The sequence below is a fragment of the Dasypus novemcinctus genome, chromosome 11 (assembly GCF_030445035.2).
Source record: "Dasypus novemcinctus isolate mDasNov1 chromosome 11, mDasNov1.1.hap2, whole genome shotgun sequence".
NCBI classification, from domain to species: domain Eukaryota; kingdom Metazoa; phylum Chordata; class Mammalia; order Cingulata; family Dasypodidae; genus Dasypus; species Dasypus novemcinctus.
Window position 1 is genome coordinate 26,909,785 of NC_080683.1, and position 27,660 is coordinate 26,937,444.

A 27,660-nucleotide genomic window follows, 5' to 3' on the forward strand; every position below is an offset into this window, starting at 1 on the left:
AAGGAGTGCTGTGCCACGCAGGGGTGCCCCACATGCAAGGAGTGTGCCCTATAAGGAGAGCCATGCTGTGTGAAAAAAAAAGCGCAGCCAGGCCAGGAGTGGCGCCGCACACACAGAGAGCTGATGCAGCAAGATGACACAACCAAAAAAAGAGACACAGTTTCCTGGTGCCGCCTGACAAATGCTAGTGGACACAGAAGAATACACAGCAAATGGACACAGAGAGCAGACAATGTCGGGGCAGGGAGTGGGGGACGGGGAGAGAAATAAATAATCTTAAAAAAAAAAAAAGCCAAACAAATGCAACAACAACAAAAAAACCTCTATCATACCCCTATGTTAGCACTACTAATTACAAATTCTGTGATGTGCTTTCACCATTTCTATTCATTTCCAAACATTTCCAAACAATGTTTACCAGTTCTGCATAGATTAAACCTCAGCATTCCATTTTCTGTATCCTTTTCTCCGGTGACTTATATTCTAGCTACTAACTCTTTGAGTTTGCTCATTATATTTAGTTCGTAATAGCAAAGTCATGCAATATTTGCCCTTTTCTGCCTGGCTTGCTTCACTCAATATCCTCCAGGTTCATCCACATTGTCATATACTTCATGACTTTGTTTCTTCTTACAACTGCATAATAATCCATCGTGTGCATAGACCACTGTTAGTTTATCCATTTGTCAGTTGATGGACGTCTGGGTTATTTCCATCTTTTAGCAATTGTGAGTTAATGTTGCTTTGAACATCGATGTGCAGATGTCTGTCTGTCACTGCTCTCAGTTCTGGGTAGTGGTATTGCTGGGTCACATGGTGCCTCTATATCTAACTTCCTTAGGATCCACAAAACGGACTTCCACAGTGGCTGTATGATCCCACCAGGAGTGAATTAGCGTTTTTATCTCTTCACATCCTCTCCAACACTTTTAGATTTCTGTTTTGTTAATAGTGGCCATTCTAGTAGGTGTGAAATGATGTCTCATTGTACCTTTGACTTGCATTTCCCCAGTAGCCAGTGATGCTCAGCAATTTGCATGTGTTTTTCCAACATTTGTATTTCTTCTTTAGAAAAATGTCTATTCAGGTCTTTTACCCATTTTTAAATTGGGTCATTTATTTTTTTATTGTTGAGTTTCAGTTGCTCTTTACATATGGATATTAGACCGTTGTTGGATGTCTGATTTCCAAATATTTTCTCATGTTGAGTAGACTGCCTTTTTATCCTCTTCACCAAGTCCTTTGAGGTGCAGAAGTTTTTAATTTTGAGGAGGACTTGTTTGTCTATTTTTCATTTTGTTGCTTGTGCTTTGGGTATAAGGTTTAAGACACTCCCACCTACTACAAGGTCTTGTTGATGTTTCCCTATGTTGTTATAGCAGCTTGATATAGTTATGAATTCCAAAAATAGATACTGGATTATGTTTGTAATCTGGTCTATACTTGGGTATGATTGAGTTATGATTAGGACTTTGGTTGTTCCACATCATTAGGGCATTTAGTCCTCATCCCTTGGTGGGTGGGGACTTGCAGATAAAAGGCATGGCAAAGGACAGAGTTGGAGGGTTTTTGATGTTGGAGTTTGATGCTGAAGCCTTAAGCTGGAGCCCCAGGAGGTAAGCACACAGAGGAAAGAGAAGCAAGCCCCAGGAAGGGAAGAACCCAAGAGGCCTGAACCCTCACAGACATTGGCAGCCATCTTTCTCCAATACGTGAAAGTAGACTGTTGAGGGAAGTAACTCATGCTTTATGGTCTGGTATCTGTAAGCCACTACTCCAAATAAACACCCTTTATAAAAACCAACCAATTTATGCTATTTTGCATCAGCACCCATTTGGCTGACTAATACAGTTCTCTTCTAGGAGTTTATGGTTTTGGCTTTTATGTTTAGGTCTTTGATCCATTCTGAGTTGATTTTTGTATAGGGAGTGAGGTAGAGGTCCTCTTTCATTCTTTTGGTTATAGATATCCAGTTTTCCCAGCACCATTTATTGAAGAGACTGTTCTATCCCAGAAAAGTGGACTTGGTAGGCTTATCAAAAATCAATTGACCATAGAGGTGAGGGTCTATTTCTAAACTCTCAGTTCAATTCCATTGATCAATGTGTCTGTCTTTATGCAATACTATGCTCTTTTGACCACTGTGGCTTTATGGTACACTTCAGAGTCAGTAAGCATGAGTCTTCCAACTTTGTTCTTCTTTTTTAGGATATTTTTCACTCTTCAGGACCCCTTTCCCTTCCAAATAAATTTGGTAATTGACTTTTTATCAATTTTATTATTTATTTATTTTTAGGCAGTACCAGAAATTGAACTCAGGACCTCATATGTGGGAAGCAGTTGTTCAACCATTGAGCTGCAGCCACTCCCCAATGAGAGTTAGTTTTTTCATTTGTTTGTTTTTCGGATGTACCAGTGATCAAACCCAGGACCTCATACATGGGAAGCAACTGCTCAACTACTGAGCTATATCTGCTCTTGGCTAATTTACTTTCATATTTCTGTAAAGTAGGCTGTTGGAAGTTTGATTGATATGATGATGGGGGAGAGTGTTACTGTGGGGGGAGTGGTGGGGTGGGGGTGAATGGGGACCTCATATTTTTTGCATGTAATATTTTTTTAAAAAATGAATAAATTGAGTAAAATTTGAAAAAAAAAAAGATATTACATTGAATCTATAAATCAATTTGGGTAGAATTTACATCTTCACGACATTTAGTCTTCCAGTCCACAAACACAGAATGTCCTTCTGTTTGTTTAGGTTTCCTTTGATTTCTTTTAGCAGTCTTTGCAGTTTTCTGAATACAGATTCTTTACATTCCTGGTTACAGTTAATTCCTAGGTCTTTTTGTTGTTATTGTAAATGGAATTTTTTTCTTGATTTCCTCCTCAGCTTGCTCCTTACTAGTGTATAGAAATGATACTGATTTTCGAATGTTGATCTTGTATCCCGCCACTTCGCTGAACTCATTAATTAGCTTGAATAACTTTGTTGTAGCTATTTCGGGATTTTCTAAATATAGTATCATGTCATCTGTGAATAGTGAGAGTTTTACTTCTTCTTTTCCAATTTGAAAGCCTTTTATTTCTTTTTCTTCCCTAATTGCTCTAGCTAGAACTTCTAGCACAATGTTGAGCAACAGTGGTTCCAGTGGGCATCCTTCTCTTGTTCCTAATTTTACAGGGAAAGCTTTCAACCTCTCCCTTTGAGTATGATATTGGCTGTGGGATTTGCATATTTGCCTTTTATTATGTTGGAGAACTTTCCTTCTATACCTGTCTTTTGGAGCATTCGTATCAAGACAGGGTGGTGGATTTTGTCAAATACCTTTTCTGCATCAATTGAGATGATCAAGTGTTTTATTTTCCTTCAGTATTTAATGTGGCATGTTTTGTTAATTGATTTTCTTAAGTTGAATCATCTTTGCATATCAGGAATCAAACCCACTTGATCTTGATGTATAATTGTTTTTATTTGCTGTTGAATTCTATTTATAAGTTATTTTATTGAGAGTTTTTCCACCTGTGTTCATTAGAAAGATTGGTCTGCTATTTTCTTTTTTTGTAGTATATTGATCTGCCTTTCATATTAGGATGATGGCTTCATAAAATGTGTTGGGTAATTTTCCCTCTTCTTTTTTGGAAGAGTTTAAACAGGATTGGTATTAATTCTTCTTGAAATATTTGATAGAAGTCACCTGTGAAGCCATCTGGTCCTGGACTTTTCTTTGTTGGAAAACCTTTAATGACTTATTCAATCTCTTTGCTTATGATTGGTCTGTGGAGTTCCTGTATTTCTTATAGAGTCAGTATAGGTTGTGTGTGCATGTCTAGGAATTTGTCCATTTCATCTAGGTTGTCTAATTTATTGGCATATAGTTTCCCACGATATCCTTTTATGGTCCTTTTTATTTCTGTGGGGTCATTTGTAATGTCTCCCCTTTCCTTCCTGATTTTATTTATTTGTATCTTCTTTCTTTTTTTCTTTTTAGCTTTACTAAGGGTTTGTCTTTTATTGATTTTCTCAAAGAACTAGCTTTTGGTTTTGTTGAAATAGAAAATTCTATGTATTTTTTTATTCTTAATTTCATTTATTTCTGCTCTAATCTTTGTTATTACTTTCTCTCTGCTTGCTTTGTGATAGATTTGCTGTTCTTTTTATAGTATCTTCAGTTGTTCAGTTTGTTCTTTGATTTTAGCTCTTCTTTTTAATATAGGCATTTAAGGCTATATATTTCCCTCTAAGCACTTCCTTCGCTGTATTCCATAAGTTTTGATATGTTATGTTCTGATTTACATTTGTTTTGAGATATCTACTAATTTCTCTTGCAATTTCTTCTTTGACCCACAGATTGTTTAAGAGTATGTTGTTTAGCCTCCATATATTTGCAGATTTCCTCCTTTCCCACCTATTATTGATTTCCAGCTTCATTCCATTATGATTAGAGAAGATGCTTTATACAATTTCAGTCTTTTTGAATTTATTGTGAACCATGTTGTGCCCCAACATGTGGTCAATCCTGGAGAAAGATCCATGAGTACATGAGAAGAATGTATCACCTGCTGATTTGGGGTACAATATTCTGTATATGTCTGTCAGGTCCAGCTCATTTATCATACTGTTCCCTGTTTCCTTGTCCTGTTTTCTGTCTAGTTCTGTCCATTGATGTGAGTAGTGTGTTGAAGCCTCCAACTGTTACTATAGAGAGTCTGTTTCTCCTTTCAGTTTTGCTAGAGTTTGCCTCATGTATTTTGGGGCACTCTGGTTAGGTTCATAGATGTCTACGACTGTTACTCCTTCATGGTGGATTGTCCCTTCTGCATCTCTTACCACTTTTTTGCAGTTAAAGTCTGTTTTATCTGATACCAGCATAGCTACTCCTGCTCTCTTTTGGTTAATATTTGCAGAAAATATCATTTTCCAACCTTTCACTTTCAGTCTATTTGCATCCTTGGGTCAAAGGTGAGAGCTCCTGCAGACAGCATATGGATGGCTCATGTTTTCTTATCCGTTCTGTCATCCTGTATCTTTTGATTGGGGAGTTTAATTCATTAATATTCAATGTTATTACTGTAAATTAATATCTTATTTTTGTATATCTTTTTACCTTTTTGATTCCTCTTTCTGATAGTCTTCACTTCTACACTCCCCTCCAAGCCTGTATCTCATCTTTTCTTTTTTGGCTGCAGAGCTGGATTTTGTTTATGAACTTTCTTAGTTTCTGTTTATCTGTGACTATTTTAAGCTCACCATTCATATTTGAAGGACAGTTTTCCTGGATAAAGAATTCTTTGCTGGCAGTTATTCTCTTTCAGTACTGTAATTATATCATACTACTTCCTTCTTGCCTCTATCATTTCTTAAGAGAAATCCACATTAAGTCTCACTGGATGTTCCTTGTTTGTGATGTTTTGCTTTTCCCTTGCTTGCTTTCAGAATTTTCTCTTTATCTTTGGCATTTTGTGTTCTGCATATTATGTGTCTTGGGGTAGGTCTATTCGGATTTGTTCTAATTGGAGTATGCTGTCCTTGCTGGACACACATACTCATGTTTCATGTTAGGTGGGAAATTTTTGGCCATTATTTCCTCAGATACTATTTCTGCCCCTTTTCCCTTCTCATTTTCTTCTGAAATTCTCTTAACAGTTATACTGATGTGCTTTGTGTTATCATTCAATTCCCTGAGTCCCTGAAAAAACTGAGGTCAATTTTTTACATTCTTTTCTTTCTCTGTTCTCTTACTCTTCAATTTCAATTCATTCTTCTATATCTCTGATTCTTCCATGATTAAAAATTGGCTGTTGTGTGCCTCTAATGTATTTTTAATCTCACTTATTGTGTCACTCATTCCTATAAGCTCTGTTATTTTTCTATCCAAGATTTCAAATTTTTCTTCATGCTCACTCAATGTCTTCTTACTGTCTCATTTCCTTAGCCATATGTCCTTCAACTCCATGAAATGATTCAGAAGATTTGTATGAACATCAATGATTAGCTGTTTCAAGTCCCATGTCTCATCTAGTGGTTTGATTTGTTCCTTTGCCTGAGTCATATCTTCCTTTTCTTTTTATGGATTGTAATTTTTCCCTGATGAATAGGCATCTGAGTCTGATGCTGAGTTTACTTTGCTGTTGTTTCTCTCTCTTGCCTAGGCATTTACTGTTAGGTAGCTGTGTGGTACGACAGTTCTTTCTCTCGGTTCAACTTGTTCTAGATATTGAGGCTTTCCTGTGTTTACCTGCTCAAATCAGGGCTAAGCACCCAATAATGGTGTGCAGTTCAGTTTTCAAGGCCCTTGGGAAGGTGGTAGTAAAGGCACTTGCTTGCCTCTATTTATTTGTTTGTTCATTCATTATTTTTTTCTTTTTCATGCACTTTTCTGTTCTGGCTAGCAGATGGCGCTCCTGGGCAGACCTCTCTGCTCAGTTCCCAGGTGTTAGTAGGAATGCATTCAGGTAACTCCTCAGTCTGGTGGGCTGTGCAGAAGCAATGTCCTTAGAGCTGGCCAGGCCTCACAAACAAACTTTCTCTGGCTGTTCTCTACCCTTGGCTGGCCACACTCTCCCTCCCTGTGCCTCTTCAGCAGCCAACCTGGGCCAGTAGGGAGGGTATTTGAGAATGTAAGTTATCTTTAGCTCCTTGGGGGCTCTCTGGTCAAACAGTGTTGTGGCCTGCCCCCCAGCCTGGAAGTGTGAGTCCTGTCCGGTGCAGCAGACCAAGTTAGCTGGCCACAAGTTAGCTGTCCCTCTGTCTCCCCTTTCTTGGAGAAAAGGACCCCTGCAACCACCTCAGTCTGAAGTCACTGCAGTCCACAGCTGCTGCAGTCCACAGAGTACTATTTGCTCTGTAGGTCAGGCGCCTGCTGCTGCTTTTGCAGCTCTCCTCATTGAATTTTTCAGCCAGCAGAGAGTCCTTTCCTTTGCCTTCTTTCTTCTGGGTAGTATCTTGCCTTCCCCTGGTGTCCTGAGCCCCAGAGAAACCTTACAGGCAGCCTCTGCCTGTCCTCTAGCTATTCTTTCTGGGAGAGAAGTGATCCCTCCATCTTTCTTTCTTTTTTTTTTTGAAGATTTATTTTCTTTCTTTCTCTCCCCTTCCCCCCCACCAACTCCCGCCCCAGTTGTCTGTTCTCTCTGTCCATTTGCTGCGTGTTCTTCTTTTTGTCCACTTCTGTTGTTGTCAGCGGCACGGGAATCTGTGTTTCTTTTTGTTGCGTCATCTTGTTGTGTCAGCTCTCCATGTGTGTGGCGCCATTCCTGGGCAGACTGCACTTCTTTCGTGCTGGGCGGCTCTCCTTACAGGGTGCACTCCTTGCGCGTGGGGCTCCTCTACGCAGGGGGCACCCCTGTGTGGCAGGGCACTCCTTGCACACATCAGCAGCACTGTGCGTGGGCCAGCTCCACACGGGTCAAGGAGGCCTGGGGTTTGAACCGCGGATCTCCCATGTGGTAGACGATCTCCCGTGTGGTAGACGGACGCCCTAACCACGGGCCAAGTCCACTTCCCCTCCATCTTTCTTATCCTCCATCTTCCTGGAAGTCTCTCTGCTTTTGTGCTTTTTGAATACTGTGTGGAGAACTCCATGTAAGGAAGCCATTCTAGGCAAATGGAAGACAAGAGGCCTCGTTGAGAAGAGAGGTGCTAGAGCTGACAGCTGGCATAATCTATCAGACACATGAGTGAGGCATGAATTTTCCAGCTCACCAGGTCCTCTAGATAAATGTAGTGGCATTGGTAAGCCTAAGTGAAAGCAGCAGAGGAACTGCCCAGCTAAGCCATACAATTGTGAGAAATTTAAAACAACAAAATAAGGAAGACATTGTTTTTGAATCACTAAATTTGGAGTGGTTTGTTTCGCAGCATACAAATAGATGTCAGCATTGATCAGCATTGATCAGCAAAGTTGAGATGATTAAAGCATGTAATCCATGTAAATCTTTAATTCATTGCCAAGCATTGAGAATTCTTAATAAAGTTTAACTGCTGTATCATTGTTGCTGATATAGGTGTTGCTTCAGTCACTATGGTTACTTCTCTTCCTCCTCCTTGTTCTTCTCTTCCTGCAGAGATAATGCCATTGCTTTCCCATTATCATTAACTGTGATGTATAATAGAACTTAATATCCTTTGTGCTAATTGTCTGATATTTTCCTTCCTGGTTAATAGGTAGAATAAGTCACTTGTATTATGGAATAATACACATCTGTAGAAAAGTGTATAAAACATAATGTATACCTTTAAAATATTATTAAGTAAACGCTTGTCTTTACCACTCAGGTTAAGAAGTTGAACATTGCTATACTCCAAAAGCCCATTGCATGCTCTTACTGATAGAATCCATTCCCTTGCACCTAGTGATAACCACTAACTGATTCTAGAGTAATCATGTCTTTGCTCTTGTTTATAGTTTTTTGCCATCTCTGTATGTATCTCTAAATCAAATTAGTTTGGCTGTTTTTTCATCATAATGGGATGATATAGTATATATTCTCTTGTGCCTGGCTTCATTTGCTCAATATAATTTTTTTTTTAAGATTTATTTATCGCCCCCCCCCCCCCCACCTTGTTTGTGGTTGCTGTCTCATCTCTTCTCTTTAGGAAGCACCAGGAACCAAACCCGGGACCTTCCATGTAGAAGAGAGGCACTCAATCACTTGAGCCACCTCAGCTCCCTGGTTTGTTATAGCTCTCATTATCTTTCCTCTTTGTGTCTCTCTTGTTGTGTCAGCTCTCCATGCCTGCTTGCCTTCTCCAGGAGGCATCGGGAACCAAATCCCGGACCTCCCATGTGGTAGGCAGAAGCCTAATCCCTTGAGCCACATCCACTTCCCTCAGCATAATTTTTAAGATCATCCATACTGTGCCTTATAGTAAGCTTTCATTTTCATTGCTGTATAGAATTTCATTGTTAAGAATAGACTATCAGATCTGCTTTCAGCCTACTATTGATTGGTATTTGAGTTATTTACAGTTTTGGGTTATTAAAATTCTGTTAAACACTTTCTTTTATATGTATTCCTTTATATATATATGCATGAGGTTTTTGTTTTCTTAAAGGTATATACCTTAGGAGTAAAGTTTCTGGCTTATGAGGTCACAGTCACTTCTTGCAAGTCTCATGGCAAAGAACAATGCCAGATGATATAAGTGGACATATACTGTATTGTGTCAGTCTTACCTTGCAATTAGAACCATTGGTTTACTCTATCTTTACAGGTTGACCAAAAAGGCAGTCCAGGTCAATGGGGACAGGAGAAAGGATGTGCTGTGGGCTAAGTAGGGTTAAAAGGGGCCAGCATTTAGCTGGAGGGTAAGAATGCCTCCAGAAGGGTAATCTGTGAGTAAATGTGCTCTTGTCGTATTTCACAGTCAAACAATTTTTCAGGGGTTTATAACCTGCTTTACTATATTGTTTTCCAGGGAAATCTGTAACCATGTTGTTGTTGTTTTTTTCCCTTTATGTTTCCTTTACATTATGATGGAGGAATTTTGGGTAACTGGGGGATAATTGGTTAATCTTTGGCCACATAGTAATAAAAAGGGTGCGGCTCTTATTGGACTGAGATTTTCTCGTCCCTTCCTAAGAAGAAGGAAGGTACTACACTCTACCCAAAGAAAAGGAAAAAGAATCTTGTCAGAAATGGAGAATGAAAAAAACATTTTGTTCCGCCAAATTAAATACTATCTACTAAAACAATAGGGTGGCTATAAGAAGACTCTGTGGTGTAACACAACAGGCCAAAGCAGTTGGGTTTCTTTGCATGTAATTGTACAAAATGTACTCTCAGTGGGCCAGTGTGCTATAATCAAACACGGCAGAGGTGAAGAATGGTGTCTGTGTGTTCCCGCACGTGGTTGCTCTACCCGGGGGCACCCTGCCAAGACAGTTACAAGATTGTTCTTCATGAGCCCTGGCTGATGCCAAAGGGAAGGAAGAAGTACGTATGGTTTGTTTAGGTTTTACTCTAACTACCTGGAGAGGTCGAGAGTCTTTGCGGATTCAATAAAGTGTTCCTACGATTTATTTAGGTTTTACTCTAACTACCTGGAGAGGTCGAGTCTGAGGATTTAATAAAGTGTTAGTGGCATGGTAAGAAAGCAATTTAAAGCGTTTAAAGATCTAATTGGGATCATTAGAGAAGGGCTGAGGAATTCATGTTTTCTTAGAATCATGTCAAATACAGTTGTTTTTACATCCAGTAAGTGTTTCCCAAGTTGAATTAAGTAATATATGTGACAGGCTTTATTTGAGAATGTTTTTAATATGCAGAACAAAACTAAATTTGCTGGCTTTTGTAATTTCTGCTGAAGGTAAGGATTTGTAGGTTATTATCATTTCCACAGACATAAAAACTAACTTATTATTCACTGTAGATCTAAGTATGTTATTGATTTATTTCTTATATTATTTCAGAATGGTCTCTGAATGTATGGAATTGGTGATGGTTTTTGTGCTTTTGCTATTATGCCTTTCCTGGAAAACAAAGTAAGCTTTTCATGCTTGAGTAAACACATTGATGTATTATGAAACTGTCAGACTCTTTGAACAATTGGCAAAAGCTCAATATGTGACTCTTTTGAATGGCTTTGTGTTAGCTAATGCTTTCGTACAACCAGCGTAAAGAAATTTCAATACCTTTCCTTAAGAATTTAATCTTCAACTTCATGATTAAAGAAACCCAAAGGATTAGTCCTTTTGTTGAGCACTTTGTTCATTATCATCTATAGCTAATTGGTAGTACTCATTTGCAAGATTCATAGTACATTATTTTATTTTAAAATACCTTTCCTTTTTGTTAAAAAAGAGTAATTTTAAAAAGTTGATCTTGTCTGTTCTTACTACCTAATACAGCTGTGTTTTTCCTATTTTCCCTTCCTGTCTATCTACATGAACACACACTTTTTTATATAGTGTACCTACAATTTTGGGTTCTTTTTCAGTTTTGTAAACTTTTTTCCAAGTTCTGTGGTCTTTATAATAATTATCTTTATTGTTTGCTTCATATTTAACTATTTAATCACACTTTTCCCTTATTTGACATGTACTTTTCTAGTTTTTTTATTTTTACTGGTAATGTTGTGATTGCTGATAGCAACATTTTATTATAGCTTATTTTTCTTATCTTTAATTATATTACTAGGACAGGTGCTGAGAAGTATCATTAGTATGTCAGTGGATTTGAAAACTTTTTAGTGTTACAATTTCCTTTCCAAAAGGCAATGACACTTACCCTGTCACTAGCAATGTGTGATTGTGCCTGTTTTAACTGCAGTTTATCCTATCCCAGGTAATACCATTAAATTCCCTCTAATTTCCGAAGCCCAACGTAATACGTTATTATTATTTTCATTTGTATGACTGTTTATTTTCCATTTTTATTTTTTTTACCATTATGTTTCTTCTTGTATGATTATATTCCCCTTTACTAATTGAAAAATGTATAAGGGAGTGATGCAGCTCAAGTGGTTGAGCACCTGCTTTCCATGTACAAGGTCCTGGGTTTGATCCCAGTACTCCTAAAAACACAACTAACAAACAAATGAAAAAGAAAAAGAAAAACAGCTCTCATTGGGGAGTAGATGTAGCTCAGTGGTTGAACGCCTGCTTCCCATGTGTGAGGTCCTGGCTTCAGTCTCTGGTACCTCCCCAAAAATTAAATAAATAAATAAAAGATACAGACTTAAATGTTAGCCCTACAAAATTATCATTTGGAACATCATTTAATCTTAGTAGGTACTTTTTCTTTTGTGAACTTAATTTCTATTTTTATTACGGTAATGTGTGCAAATAAAACCAATAAGCTGCATAGTGTGACAGTGAAAAACAGCAGCATCTTGCCCTCCTCTTCCTCATTCCAGTTTCTGTTTCTTGAGAAACTCCAGCTCTTTGTTTTATTGGTCTTTTCCTCCATATTGTTGGATGACCTGTTTACAGCTTGATTTTTTTTTTTTTTCACTTTACAGTCATCTGTGATTTCCTTCCTATGGAAGATGATGTTTAGCTCATACACATGTAGTACATAGCATAAAATTTTATTTATCAATGTATTGGTTTTATACTATTGTGACTGTAATTATTGTTCATAACCAAGTCTTGCATTTAATATTATGATTATATCTTCTTACACTTCATATTTTTCCTGGCATTAATAATTCCCTCCCTTTTGTTGCTTGCTTTGTCTTCTCTGTTCCTTGTTCTAATTTATCACTAAACATTCTGACAGGGTTGTAAATCTCTTGGTACTTGTAAACATATCAGATAAATCTCCCCCGAAAACTTCCCTCTTGGGAACTTTCATGTTCTTGTTGCAGTGTGGACTGTTTATCTCATGACCTGCTGGTAGGCTGACATATTAGAATTCCCTTCACTATTTATTTTGGGGATTTCCTTTATCTTTTGTCTCTCTTGGTTTTATTGATGCTCTGCTTCTGGACCCCAGATCCACCCCCTACATTTTTTTTTCCTTTTAGGAGGTACTGGGGATTGAACCTGAGACCCCCTACTGTGGGAAGTGGGCACTCAATCACTGAGCTCTACCCACTCCCTCCCCCTTTTTAAATTATTTCCCCATTTTGATGGATTCTTGAGAAAGGTGCAAGGAAGTTTTCTGAGACCTTATGTGTTTGAAAATATCTTTATTCCATCATCATACTTGATTGGTAGTTTGGCTGGATACATAATCTCAGGTTGGAAATGTTTTCTTAGAATTTTGAAAGCATTGCAGTGTCACATTTTACTTTCAAGACTGCTCTTGATTCCAGTGCCACTCTCATTCCCAGTTCATCTTGACCTTTTCTCCCCCTCACCCCATCTGGAAGCTTTTAGCATCTCTTTATTTTCACAGTTCTGAAATTTTATAATCTGCCTTGGTATGTTCCTTTTTTCATTTATTTTATTGGCCATTTGGTCCTTTCATCCTGGGAATGTATGTTCTGCAGTCCCTGTGTTTTTTGTATTCTTTCTTTGGAATCCCTATTAGTTGGATGTAATGCTGTGTGGACTAGACAATAATTTTCCTAACTCCCCTCCCTCCCCATTTTTCCATCTCTTTGTCTTTTTATTCCCTCTTTTGAGGGATTTTGTTAACATCATTTTTTTGCCTCTTTTGTTGGAATCTCTTTCATTGGTTTTTAATTTCTAGAGGCTTATTTGAATTTTGCTTTTTATGACATGTTGCTTCCTTCGTCTTCTCTTATTTCTTTGAGGGTAATAATTATATTTTTGTGGTTGAAGTTTTTTCCTATTCCCTGCATTTTATTTATTTCTTCTGAGGTGTGTGTGTGCGCATACGTGTGTATATAAGGAGCTTTCCTCAAGCGTCTGGAGAACTTTAGCTCTGTTTAAATTTAAAATGGAGGCACTTGGGGTAAAAACAAGGGTTTTGGTATTTGTTGGTGCTTGGGGAGCCTGGCTACAGGGAGCAGGGTGGTGGGATCTCACTATTGAGACTTTGACTCAGTCTCCCTATTTTTAGTAGGGTGCTTCACCCCAGTTCCCAGCTGTGCTTAGCCATTCTTAGAGTCCAGAGCTTCTCTGGATCAACCCTTTTAGAGAGGAAATTTCTAGACTTTTGCCAGGCAGTGCATGGCACAGAAGAGGATATGGGCATGAAACTGTTCTTTAGATAAGTTTTCAACCAGTTCTCCTCTCTTCAGAGATGATTTTTAATTGGCTGCTTACCCTTACAGACTTAGGTTTCAGCTTCCTTTTGATTCTTCAGCTACCCGTGTCCATTTGTTTTTATAGCTTCAAGGATTTGTGTAATATTTTGTTTGCTTGTCCCCTCAAATTTTTAATTGTCTTCATAGGTGTGTTTCATATTGTTATATCTATAGCTATCTCTCTATAAATTCCTTTAATATCATTTTAGTACAGATGTGGGAAGAAAATCACATGCACAATCTGCCATGAATGTATGGTAGTATCCAGTGCAGACTCTTCTTAGATTGGTCAAAAATAATTTTTTCTCTTCCACACATTTATGGGACGTTGTATTTTTCTGATGCACAAAAATTCCTTTAAAAATGTCCTTTAAAACATTTTATTCTAATATCTCACATATTTATTTAACATTGAAGAGTTAACATCAATTTTCATAAGTAGAAAGTATGATCCCCTACTGGATAGTTTAAAGGAGCAATTACCATACTCACTGAATTGTCCCATTAATTTACTAAAACCTTCTATTTTTAAAATGTACCTTTACCGGAAGTAGCAAAAATAGTGCAGACAGGTCCTTTGTAACATCTTACATGGCAGTGACTAGTTCTAGATCAAAACCAGGAAATCGACATTGGTACAGTCCTTTTTAATTTTTAAAAGACATACTGTTTTCCATTTCATTTTGATCAGATGTTTATATTTCAAGTGATGTGAGACCTATGTGAAACTATTTTGTCTTTCAGCAATTTTTCCATCTAGTCAAATTACGAAAGCTTGGGCTTAGTGATAATGAAATTCAGCGGCTCCCTCCAGAAATAGCAAACTTCATGCAGCTGGTGGAACTTGATGTGTCTCGAAATGGTAAGAAAACGATAATACTTGCATTGTCAATTTGTCTCTTCTGACACTGGGAACAATTTCAGTAAATATTGCTGGGTAAATGTTATTAGAGTGCTTTGCCTGATGGTTATGGGAAAGCTATGCATAAATTTGGGGGTGAAATTAATACTTTATTAAAATTTGGGGGGGGGAGAAACAATTTTTAGTAGTTAAATCAACTTATAGAAATATACCAAAAAAATATTTACAACATAATTTTTAAAAGGTAACTTTTTGAAACTAGGCTCATTCTGATTCACAGGGCTAGTGCTGGGTTGAGAAGCCATTTAGTCTGGCCCCTTCATTTACTGAACAAGAAATTGAGGCCCGGTGGTATGGTTATTTGTACCAGTGCATGGATGCTAATGAAACTAGGAGATGCCCACCCTGGGGAAGATAGGGTTTCTCTTAGTGGTAGTTGAGTTGCCTGGCCTGCTCTTGTGAGAATCTCTCTCCTTAAGGGAACAAACCTGCCTCCAGTTCAGGCATGTTCTATCATTTTAATTCATTTTGAATTAGGTCAGTAGGTTCTGCCCATATGGGTTTGTATGGTATATTTTGAGTTTATTTTGATTTGCAGATTTCGTTATTATATTTCTTCTCCTTTGTTGTTGTTGTTGAAACATTGCATCTTGTTTATCCTTTCCATTTCTAATGGGTACTCTGGTTTTAACCCTGTGTTTTATAGCCCTAGTGCTTTCTCTGAGTGGGCTAGTACCCCTGCTTGTTATAACATATTTGATTCATTACTTTATTGAAAGTGGCAGGTCCCAGTGGTTCTGTCTTTTAGTGATGAGATTCAATTCTTGCAAGAACTTTGGTGTAATTTCCTTGAGATAGACCCAAATATAGTCTAAATTATTTATTAAAAGGATATTCCTTTTATTTCTCCCATTTTGCATTCTTGTTTTATTTTCTGTTTCGTTTTTGCTTTCCCTACAAAAACCTTACGTGTCTTTTCAATGAACTTCAGGTCTGGGTCTTTCAATTTAATGTCTTCCACAGAAACCTCAGGGCCCAAATAGCAGCATGCCTCTGTGGCTTATTGTTATAGTATAGGAACGATAATCAGGACTTGATTGAAATCATGCATAACAAAAAAAAATTTTTTTCTTTCATTTTTAACAGATTTTAAATTGGTCTGGCATCTGTAGGATCTCATACACTGGAAACTCTCTTTAGGTCAAACTATATCTTCTTGACATAGGGCCTAATTTCACTTTTCATGAGGATGATTTATTGCCTTGAAGGTCCTCGGAAACAGTTAACTTTATTTTTGGTGGTAGTGATGATAGTGTTGAGGTTGGTACCCAGATTGGTAAGGGGGATTTGATGGTAAGGATGAGGGTGGAACTGAACATTCCAAAAACCTTGGCGTGGTTTTGCATTTGAGACCATCTTGGGGATTTTATGGCCTCTGTCTTAGAACATATCTGCCTCTCTCATCGTGGGTGCCCTATTTTTCCCTCCCCACTGATCCTATTCTTTCGGCCTTTGGTGGCCTCTACAAACTCAACTTGTTATGAACTCTATGTTCTTAATGACTTCTGCCCCTCCTATGCAACATCTTTTTGGCCATGGCTCACTTCTAAATGAAGAATGATTGACCCAACTCCTGTTTTGATGCCAACCATAGACTATATGCCACATGTTGCTGGCCACTCTAAAAGTTGGCAAGCAATTCAAAGAGCATGGCTCTGCCCTTCAGCACAGAAGTTATTGATGGACAGCTTTTTATAGACTGGATGGGGCAGGCATTGAGGCTGGCCTGGCCAGACTTGCCTATAAGGCTGTCCTGTGTAGTTCTTATCTAAGGTAGACGTAATTGAAACTAATCTTCGTTGTTTTAGCAATTGTGTGAATAAAAGAGTGACTGGCTATTAACCTCTGCAAAGAAACAATGACATAGAATTACAAAATCTGAAGAAATAAAATAGCAGTTTTGAAATCGGCATTAGAAAGGAAAAGAAGCAGAGGCCCAGAGGTAGCTGAGAAAGGGAAGTTTTGATTTTAATTATTTGAAAGGAGGGAAAACATAAGCTTGAAAGTTTCTAGTTCCATTATTAACTGCAATGGGATGGTCTGTTCTGTAGGAAGTCTGCATTGTCAGCTGCCGATTTCACAAGGCCCCACATCAAGCTATATATATATATATATATGTTTTTAGGAGGTACCAGGATTGAACCCAGGACCTCATACGTGGGAACCTGGTGCGCCCAAACTGAGCTGCATCTGTTCCCCAAGGAGAGTTGAGTTTTTTGTTTGTCTGTTTTTAGGAGGCATCAGGAATTGAATGTGGGACCTCATACATGGGAAGCAGGTGCTCAATCATTTGAGCTACACCTGCTCCCCAAGCTATTCTTTTCTAACATAGCATGACAGAAGGGCAACATGCCTCTCGCCATGTGTCCATTTTTACTTTCCAACATATTGATAAAAGAAGCTTAGCTTTCACCAAAGCCAATGTCAAAAAAACAAAAACAAAAATAAACAAAAGCATCTTCTCCTTGGGATACCTACTCTTTTCTCTCTTTTTTTTTTTTCTTTCTTTCTTCAGCCTTCCTTTCTGTAGGTGTTAGAGTTTGGTGGTACTCTCTTATCAGGCGCTACAGAAATGCTGAGAGGGAGTTAATCACTCCTTCCTCTGAGCTCTGGCTGGGGAGCATGAAGGTGGGATGGGGAGTGGTATTGGGGATGAGGGGAGGACAGCATGGAGGATAAGTGGGTTCAGGGTTTTCTTTGAGGTTGTGAAAAAGCTGCACAGATGACAGAGCAGAACAAGGTCACTTTGACTGTAACTAGCAGGAACCTGGCTCTTAGGCTATTTCCAGGTCAGGTAAATCTCACCGTGCTTCCTCTCTTATATTTTTGCAGATAAAAATCACATTATTGTGAACTTCCTTGGCAACTGAATAGGTAAATAAAATAAAATAGTAGGCAAAGAAAATAAGTCACAAAGCCTGCAGCTTGGGAGGCTGTGTGAAAAACCCTTACTTCAGGTGTAACTGGTATTTTTACGGGTTTGGGGTTGGTGTCTAGAAACCTGTATGAGCCTCTGTTCTTTATTGCCCCAGTTGAGGCTGCCCCGTCTCTGATCAGAGGCTGTTCCTTTGAGTCCTTGCCCAATTCCTGGGTTATAGCAGGGCCATAAACTGGGGTGAACACTATTGTGCTAGAGCTTTTATTTGCTTCCTCAATTCCTGATTTTCCAGAGAGCATTGCTTTGACCATGGAGAAGGAGAGCAGGGCGTTGGTATCACACTCCTCAAGTCCATCGGATCAGTGCTTCTCAAACTTGAATGTGAAACAAATTACCTGAGGATTTTGTTAAAAATGCAGATTCTAATGCAGTAGATATGGGATGAAACCTGAGATTTTGCTAAGAAGCCAACCCTGCTGGCCCATATGGATCAGATCTAGTGGCTAGGTCATCCATGCTACCACCCACAAGCCAGCTCCAAACATTCCTTTGACAGCTTCCTGTGGTTATGAGCACAAATTCCCTCAGCCTCTGCCACCCCCCCGCATTCCCAGGTGGAAAGTGTGACATCTTCAGGATAGTTCTGTTTGAAGGATAGGATGCTAGAGCTGACTAAAGCAGCTTTGAGTCCAGGAGCAGAATTAGACCTTTCTTGCTGCTCCCTTGCTCAATTGAGGGAGAAAAGACAAACTTCCCGTTTCTCTCCCAAAAAGTCTGCAACTGAGGCGTTGTTACAGGCTTATTTCCTAGGCAAAAAAAGAACTGCCAAGACCTCCTACTGCTGACTTTTGTGGCCTTGTTCTGATATTTCAGGCATAAAGTCAAGGGAATTGTGTGTTTGTTAGAGAAAAGGGTGAGCTTAGGGAGAGGGAAAACAGCTATGGATTTATATAGGTTGTGAGGATTTTTTTCTGAGCAGAGAGGTTTGGCTTAGCACAGCGCGTGTGGTTTAGTCACTAAAATGCCTTAATGTGACCAGCAGAGTGGGACCCTGGGTCTGAGCCCTGGCTCCGTTTCTAACTTTGGACAGGCCCTCCTGGAGGCGCTGGGGCTCGTTTCACTGCCCTGAGTGAAGGAAGGGACCAGGCACTCCATACGGCCTTGCTGCTTGAACACACACACTGAGTCAAGGGAAGTGTCAAAAAAAGAAACTAGGTGTTTTCCTGAATGTAGACTGAAGGATGACTGGAGTGTGTAATCTGAATACGCTATTAAAATTTTGTCCAAAAAAGCACAAATGGGCTTAGAATTAAGGTCTGAAGCAATCTTCTGTGGTGCAAGGCACACACTTTAATGCCTGGACTCCGTTGAGTCTGTTTCTTACTGATTCTTCAGCGGTTTGAGGAAGATGACCTGTGGATATGTGAGAGAAAGGTATTACCCCATCGTAGTATCTTGCTATCCAAGAATCTAGGGCAGACTTTCTTAATGTATCATGAATCCTGCCCCAAGGGTTAGTTATTTGAATTTTATAGTCAATGATGTAATTTGACTTACATCATACTATATCATTATCCATTTAGTTCAGTTTTTCCCAAAGTGTAAGGTTTATACCACCAGCCCTGCTGGAGATGATTTTAAGTGGTACTGTAAAACAGTGTTATTAATATTGAATCATGAGAATTATTCTTTTTTCAATTTTACTCCTTTTGGATTGCTTTCTGCAGAATTTATAAGCACTTTATTGTATTTACTGTTTACATTCATCTTCTATTTCTGGTAGTGATAATAGTTTTCTATTCATGTTAGATATATTTTTTAAAATGGTGTTCTTTAAAATAAATCATACTCAAATTTCAAATGTTGATTCAAAAGGATGAGGTAAATAATAAAGGTGATATACCAGTATGGCAAAAATTGTGAAGATGGCTGAAGTTGAGGAAACACTTGTTAGTATTAGCATACCATGTTGTAGAAGTCATGAGTTTATTTCTCTTAGGAGGCAAATGATATTGCATAAAGAAAAAGCATGGACAGGGATTGCATACCCTGTAAATGGTTTTGCAAACTTGGGTTAATAAGAAATCAAACAGAAGATAGTATTAGCACAAATTACCACCAGGGCATGGACACTGCTTCACAGTAAACCAACAGTCTATCTACCAGCAGGGTCATCATCCCACTCTCTTCCAGAGTCTAGACTTTGATTAAATGATTGGTTTAATTGTCCTCTGTTCAGCCAACGGGTAATAAGTGTCTGTGGTTTGTTGCTGTGGGTTTATTTTTAATGAAATCTAAAACCAATCTTGGAGCCTGTTGAAATGACCTTATCTAACATCAAGTCTTAGTGCTTCTGAGTGTTCTGAAAAAAGCTCTTTCTGGTAAACAGTAATTTCAGAATACCTAGAAGTCCTCCTACCTGGTTAATGAACTGTCAGCCTTTTAAAATTTTGTCGTGTAATGGTTACATATATCCAAGTGTATTACGCCCACACCAGAAGTGTGGCAAAAGGCAGTTTTTACCCGTGCAGATTTCCAGACTTGTCACAGTCAAGCCATTGTTCTTTCTTGCTGCCTTATCGAGGTCCAAGTTTAGCACCCTGTTTAGCACGCTGCCTTATTGGCTGGACTTAATATTACAGTAAGTGAGTTTCTTGTCACTGTCGCTGTTGAAATATTTCAGCAAAGGGAAGTCTGCCCTCGTGCTTGCTCCTCCACCTGACAGTTGAGAGCTAGACAATAAATATCCAATCGGCAAATGGTACTGCTTTCCTATCATGAGCCCTCTCTCTGCCTTTTAACCTTCTCTTTTGTTAAGAAGAAGGGGTTAAGGTAGAAATCACACTTTAATAACAGATAGTAATTGTTTTTAAAGTACAAGGCGGAAAGAAATTGGACTTCTTTTATGCTTTCTTTCCCGCTGCAACCCCCTACCCCACTCTGCCCCCCAAGCCCAGGGAGCCCTGTTTAAATGAAGACGTATAGAAGCCATTTTAAACTCAAAAGCCTGGGATTGCTAACTTTACAGACAGAGCCGTCCTGGTGAGCCTGTTTTATACTTTTTGCCTTTTATTGAGTCCTTTGTTGCTCCCACTAGGTTGCGCACCTTCCGCTTGCTTTGCTAGAACATATGTGTAAATGAATGGACTATTAGTCCTTTTCTTTATGTTACTCTGCTCTTTGCAGAAAAGTTGTGGCTGTATTCAGTAGAGATAACTGTCTTCCTTCCCCCCTCCCTCCCTTCTTTCTCCTTCCTTCCTTTTTTTTTTTTTTTTAAGTCTATAACCTTGCGTTTGAGAAAAACGCCTTCTGAAAATATATTTTTAGGCAGGCTCTTCATTTAGTTTGCTAAGTGCTTCAGTCATTGAACTTTTTGTCTTCTTGTAGCTCCTCCTCTTTCTCCCTGCCTCCTCCCTCCGTAATCCATTCATTCACTCAGTCTTTACATGTTATGCTCTTGCTTGATACTGAACTTTCCAAAACAATGGTGGATTTACAGAGGAGACTTAAGTTACAGAAGTGAAAATAATGCAGTGATTTTTCCTGAAATGAAACAAAACCCCAGCTTGTGGGATGACAGTTTCTGTTTGCCCTTTAATTGGGAAAGTTATTTGTGTATTGGGTTGACAGTTTCCAGTTCTAAATGGGTTTGGAAAAGAGCGGCCACATTGCTTCATTTTGATTTTGAGGTCACCTACTTAGTCATGCGAATCTGACTTGAGCCGTGATGCTGGGCCTCTAGGCAGCTGAAGGCACTCTTCAAACGGTGGCTGGCATCTCTTTGTCAGGATGGTGACAGACTGGTCCTACCACTGCAAACAGTGCTCTGAGCTTTTAGGCTAGAAAAGACAGATCTCGGAAAGGAATAAAGAAGCTGAGAAGGAGAGAGGGACTGAGGAGCAATACTAAGAATTGCAGTTTGAGGAGTATATACAGAACTGATTTGATTTTAAATTAGCTTTTTAAATTTATTTTAAAGAAACTTTAGATGACATAAATGTTACATAAAAAAATAGAGGATTCCTGTATGTCCCACCCCCTCCCTCTCCCACACTTTGTCACATTAACGCCATCCTTCATTAGTGTGGTGCATGTTTTACAATTGATGAACACATATTGAAGCATTGCCACTAACCATGGATTATAGTTTACAATCTGTCCCGCGCAATTTTGTATGATTATGACAAAAATATATAATAGCCTGTATCTATCATTGCAATGTCATGCAGGACAATTCCTTTAGACATGTCAGTCTAACTAACATGTCTGTTCAAAGCCAATAATGAAAACTATGATTCTGAATTATTTTATTTGAAAAATTTTTTGGCCCTGGCTTTTTAGAAAAATGCTTTATAGTTATCAACTGTAGCCCATAATTATTGTTGTTTTTACTCCAGGTAACATGTATTGAGCCCCTACAATGTGTAGGATTGCAGAATTTTTCTCATCCTTTAGTAGTTGAATCTATAGGCACAACCGACAAATATGAGAAACTACACATAATGACTGATACTATGGTAGAAATAAAATGCTGTGGGGTAAGAAGAGAGGTGTGAGAAAGCTGTCAGGAAAAATATTAAAGAGCAGCTGCCTTTTGCTTTGAAATTTCTTAAAGATTCTAAGCCGTGGGAATGGCATGATGCCACACATGGGGTTTTGAGGGCAGAAGCAATAGTTAGTGTATTCAGGGAGCGAGGGTGGTTGGAAACAGGCTGGGATCCAGATGTTTCGGGTCTTTGACACTGTGTGGTAGGAATGTGCACATCTAGGCAAATGGTTTTCAGCTATTTTCTTTTTAGCAGTATAGCCTTTTCCTGAGATGTACCTTTTCATTATTTATTGAATATCTATAATATATCTGGCACTGTGGGATAGTATGTGAAATAGAGAAATATAGCATTTCTTTTTTATTTTATTTTATTTTATTTCTTTTTTTGTCTTTATTTTTTAATGTTACATTCAAAAAATATGAGGTCCCCATATACCCCTCACCTCCCTCACCCCACTCCACTCCCCATAACAACAACCTCCTCCATCATCATGAGACATTCATTGCATTTGGTGACTACATCTCTGAGCACCGCTGCACCTCATGGTCAATGGTCCACATCATAGCCCACAATCTCCCACAGTCCACCCAGTGGGCCATGGGGAACATACAGTGTCCAGTAACTGCCCCTGCAGCACTGCCCAGGACAACTCCAAGTCCCAAAAATGCCCCCACATCACATCTCTTCCTCCTACTCCCTACCCCCAGCAGCCACCATGGCCACTTTCTCCACACCAATGCCACTAGCATTTCTTTAGTAATAATAAAGATAGCATTTTATTGGTATAAATCTATTTTATAAGTCAAATTTATAATTGGCTTCCTCTAAGTTATAATAAGAATCATGAGGCTCTTTTGTTAACAATTAAATTAAAACCAAGGGTTATGAATAGAAAAACTATGCCTGTGTCAGACTATGTCCCTGATTTATTTCTGTAAATTAGTTTGGTTGCCTCCTGTTGTAAAAATATGGTCATACAGATAAATATTTGCTAAAAGGTTTTTGTTGTTGCTATTTTGTTCTTGCTTTGGGGTGATGATTATATAGCATTCCTTATTGTCTCAAACTATTTTTCAAAATAGCTGATTTAAAAGAGGCTTGAAAGAGGAATAGTAATGCATTTTTAAAAAATTTGAATTGAAATCACTGGCAGTCTTGAACAATTCTTATACTTTCCTTGAAAATTTGGAGGAGTGAATAAGTAGATTCCTCAGCTGGGTTGTCATTGTTATTTGTTAGAAATTATTTTCAAATGTTTTTGTACAAGTATGGAGTTACCGGTATCACTAAAATGCAAATATTTCAGTACTTGTGTGTCACTGACAAGTATTTTTAAGACTCATCAAAAATCAAACAGCACCCCATATGTAATGTAAGAACTAAAACTATATGAGTTATCATGTAATTCCTTTTTTTTTTTTTTTCTTAAGGAGGTACTGGAGATTGAACCATGGAAAGCAGGCGCTTAATCACTCTGCTAAGCTCTGTGCATTAGTCAGGAGACTGTGTTTTTTGGAGAAAAAAAACACACCAAAATCTCAGCGGCTCAACACAGTGAGCAGTTTTATTACTGCTGAATTTACAGTCCAGTGTGTATATGTGGGGTGGATGGGGGTTCAGGGTGGGAGTGAGATATCAGCAGGCACCTGGTAAGAGTATATGGCTCTGTACAGTCATTCAAGGATCCATCCTTAATCCTCCCTGTGATGCCACATCTTCCTTCAACTTGCGGGAAGAGAAGAAAATGGAGGATTGCACCTGCAGAGATTTTTTTTTTTAAACACATCAATTTTATTGACACATATTAATAAAGCGTATAATTCACCCAAAGTGTATAATCAATGGTATTTGGAATAAGCACATAGTTGTTCATTCATCACCTCAATCATCATTTGAACATTTTCATTATTTCAATGATAATAATAACAAACAAAAACCAGACAAAGAAGAAAATTCTTCACCTCTTGATCTCTCTATACTTCCACTGCTATATATAGCTGCTGTTTCTGGCTATTCTTGCACAATTCTTTATTAAGCAGTTTTATTGAGATATATTCATGTATTATATGATCTATCCAAAGTGTATAATCAATAACTTTTAGTATAATCAGAGTGTTGTGTGTTCATCACCACAAAAATCTTTAGAAGTGTTTCATTACTCCAAAAAGAAGAACTTCCATTTTTAAAAGAAGGTTGTGGGTGTTTTTTTTTTTTTAATTGATTTTGTAAAAATATTACATTAAAAAAATATATATATGAGGACACCTTCAACCCCCCCCCCCCCCCCCCCAGCAACACTCATTCCCATCATCATGACATATCCATTGCATTTGGTAAGTACGTCTCTGGGCACCTCTGCACCTCATGGTCAGTGGTCCACATCATGGCCCATACTCTCCCCCATTCCATCCAGTGGGCCCTGTGAGGATTTACAATGTCCGGTGATTGCCCCTGAAGCACCATCCAGGGCAGCTCCAAGTCCCTAAGACACCTCCACATCTCGTCTCTTCCTGCCATTCCCCATACCCATTAGCCACCATGTCCACTTTTCCCAATCCAATGCCACCTCTTCTCTGTGGACATTGGATTGGTTGTGTCCATTGCACCTCTATGTCAAGAGGAGGCTCCGATTCCACATGGATACTGGATGCAATCCTCTCGCTTTCAGTTGTAGGCACTCTAGGCTCCATGGTGTGGTGGTTGTCCTTCTTCAACTCCATCTTAGCTGAGTGAGGTGAGTCCAATAAATCAGATTGTATGTGCTGGAGTCTGTTGAGGCTCAGGGCCTGGCTATCACATTGTCAGTCCAGAGATTCAGATCCCCTAAATATATCTTAAATCCCGACACCAACTACAACTCCAGCACAGTAGCATGAAAGTCTTATGAAGAGAGATCCCATCTGAGTCCAGATTCATCACACGTAAACACCAGCTCCAAAGAAGGGCCATCTGACATGGCAGTGAACCCCATCTGCCATGACCATAGCACCCATGGGCCTCTTTAGCCCTCAAAGGAACCAATACCTGGGGGTTGTATCTACTTTATCTGTCTCTTAGACTCCCTGCAGAGATTTTTATGGGTCATGCCAAGAATTGATGTACAGCATTTCCATCCATGTCATGTTGGTCAATTTTATGTCCACAACTGTACTGAAAGGAGTTGGGAAATGTAGTTAGCAACTTGCCCAAGAAGAAGAGGAGAAACGTGGTTACTGGTGATCACTAACATCCTCTGCCACACCTGGCATTTCATTGAATGCTGGCATTGTATGCTTTGTCACTGATTACTTGCAAACCTAGTAAATACACACACACACACACACACATATGATCGCAATGCACTCTGGAACTCACAACCTTCCAGTGAGTGACCTATGTCTAGGACATTCAAAAAGGCCAGGCTTCCCTTCCATACCTGCACAAAAATGTATAAACCCCAAGCATTGGTTAACATGATTGACGGCCACTGATCTGTTGATATTCAATAGCATAAAAACCTATGTAAGTGTGTGTAGTTTTAAATTTGACTTTTTAAAATAACTAGTTTTAGAAAATATTTTTAAAGTAATCTTCTGTCTGTGGAATCCTTGAAGCACTTGCTCTGGGCAATATGGGGTCATTAAAGGTTTTCATCACATTGGATGCCACCCTTTAAACTCTCAGCACCTCAGTTTCGTTATCTGTAAAATAGAGATGATAATAATAGCACCTCCCTCAGAGAGGTTTTGTGACTCTTAAACTCTTTTTTTTTTGAAGATTTATTTATTTATTTCTCTCCCCTTCGCCCCCCACCGCAGTTGTCTGTTCTCTGTGTCTATTCGCTACGTGTTCTTTGTCCAGTTCTGTTGTTGTCAGCAGCATGGGAATCTGTGTTCTTTTTGTTGAGTCATCTTGTTGTGTCAGCTCTCCGTGTGTGCGGCATCATTCCTGGGCAGGCTGCACTTCCTTTCGCGCTGGGTGGCTCTCCTTACGGGGCGCACTCCTTGCGCGTGGGGCTCCCCTAGGTGGGGGACACCCCTGCGTGGCAGGGCACTCCTTGTGCACATCAGCGCTGTGCATAGGCCAGCTCTACACGGGTCAAGGAGGCCTGGGGTTTGAACCGCGGACCTCCCATGTGGTAGACGGACGCCCTAACCGCTGGGCCAAGTCCGCTTCCTTTAAACTCTTAAATGAGGCTGTGTTTGTAAAGTGCTTGGAGCAGTGCTTTGTATGTGATGAACACTCAGCATTACCGTGTCGTTCTTCCCATCATCATCATCCTTCACCTGGGGTCATGAAGATCTGAACAAGGGCTTTAGGGATGAGGACAGAAGCAGGCGTGAGGGACTGAGAATGCAGGGAAGGGAGGTTTCTGCCTAAGGTGACTTCTGGGTACTGTGAGCCCTATGCTAGGCACTGTGTTCTTTAATCACACACCAATCTTGTGAGGTGGGTATTAGCATCTCAGTTGGACAGATGAGGAAACTGAGGCTTGAAGGAGTTGTGATGTGCACCAAATCATAATGCTAGTTAATGGTGGAGCTGAAATAAGGAACCCAGGAGAAATGAAACTTTTTGTTCTTTCTTGTACATACTGAAGATAATAAGTGTAATGCTGGTAGTTTTATTCTATTTCTGGAGAAAAGATGTAGACAATGTTATGACTAGATGTCCTCTGAATTTAGAGGTAAAATTAGGAAAAGTCATGTTAAGACATTTAAACTACTAAAAATCTACATAGTGAAAGAATTCAGCCACCTGTGAAAGTGGCCCATCCTAAGAAGTAGTTTACTAGTCTTTGACAACCAGAAACAGGGCATAATCCTGTGAAAGCGAGTGGGGTTTTCTCAGAAGGTTCTAATGTATCATTTCTGAGTGAATTGTTGTGCTGTTTGGCAGATGATTGATGGACTTCTAGAAGGCTAAACAAGGAAAGCTGAAAAAAGAATAATGTATGGGTTTTTACCTTTCAAAGAGAAGTAAGGGATTAGACACCATGAATATATCCCAGGTCCCTTGGAAGCAGATGAAGCTCTCCTATGGAGATGACTTTGGCTCTTATTGCTAACAGTTAAGATCATCCCATGTTCTTTTCTCAGGGTGTGGATATCCACCAAGCACTGTGATTTAATTCTCTGAGATATTTAATTCTCTGAGATAGATGCTATTTAATTCTCTGAGATAGATGCTAAGGGGGGAGGGGTGTTAGTATGCTGACATGTTGACAATTAGTGTCTCGTTACATTGGTATTCAGATTGATCACTCAGGCCCTTGTGTTTTCTTGTGGTGGCACATGTTTCCATAGCCTTATTGTCTCTGGGCAACTGGATGACTGGTAACACTCCAAAGTTCATCTTACCCAAGCTCTGCCTCAAGCAGCGGGCAAGTTTCCCTCTTCTTTGCAACTGGAGTAGCCTTGATTCAGCAGATTTCCTTTTGTTATTTTGTTGGTACTGTGAATTTCATTTGACCCATCCCTGAGAAGACTAAGAGGAGCACCTTAAGCATGGTAGAGAAATGAATTACTAGGGGTGTCCCCCGTGTAGGAGAGCCCCACGCAGCCCCACGCGCAAGGAGTGCGCCCCGTAAGGAGAGCCGCCCAGCGCGAAAGAAAGTGCAGCCTGCCCAGGAATGGTGCCGCCCACACTTCCCGTGCAGCTGACACAACA

General features: G+C 39.3%; 1 protein-coding gene across 1 annotated transcript in view; it reads left to right on the forward strand.

Moving 5' to 3' along the window:
• LRRC1 (leucine rich repeat containing 1) overlaps nt 1–27,660 on the forward strand; it is a 162,106-nt gene that overhangs the window by 46,578 nt on the left and 87,868 nt on the right. The window contains exon 2 of the mRNA XM_058306893.1: nt 14,406–14,523. Within this exon, the coding sequence (XP_058162876.1) occupies nt 14,406–14,523 (118 nt within the window). The remainder of the gene's footprint in view (nt 1–14,405; nt 14,524–27,660) is intronic.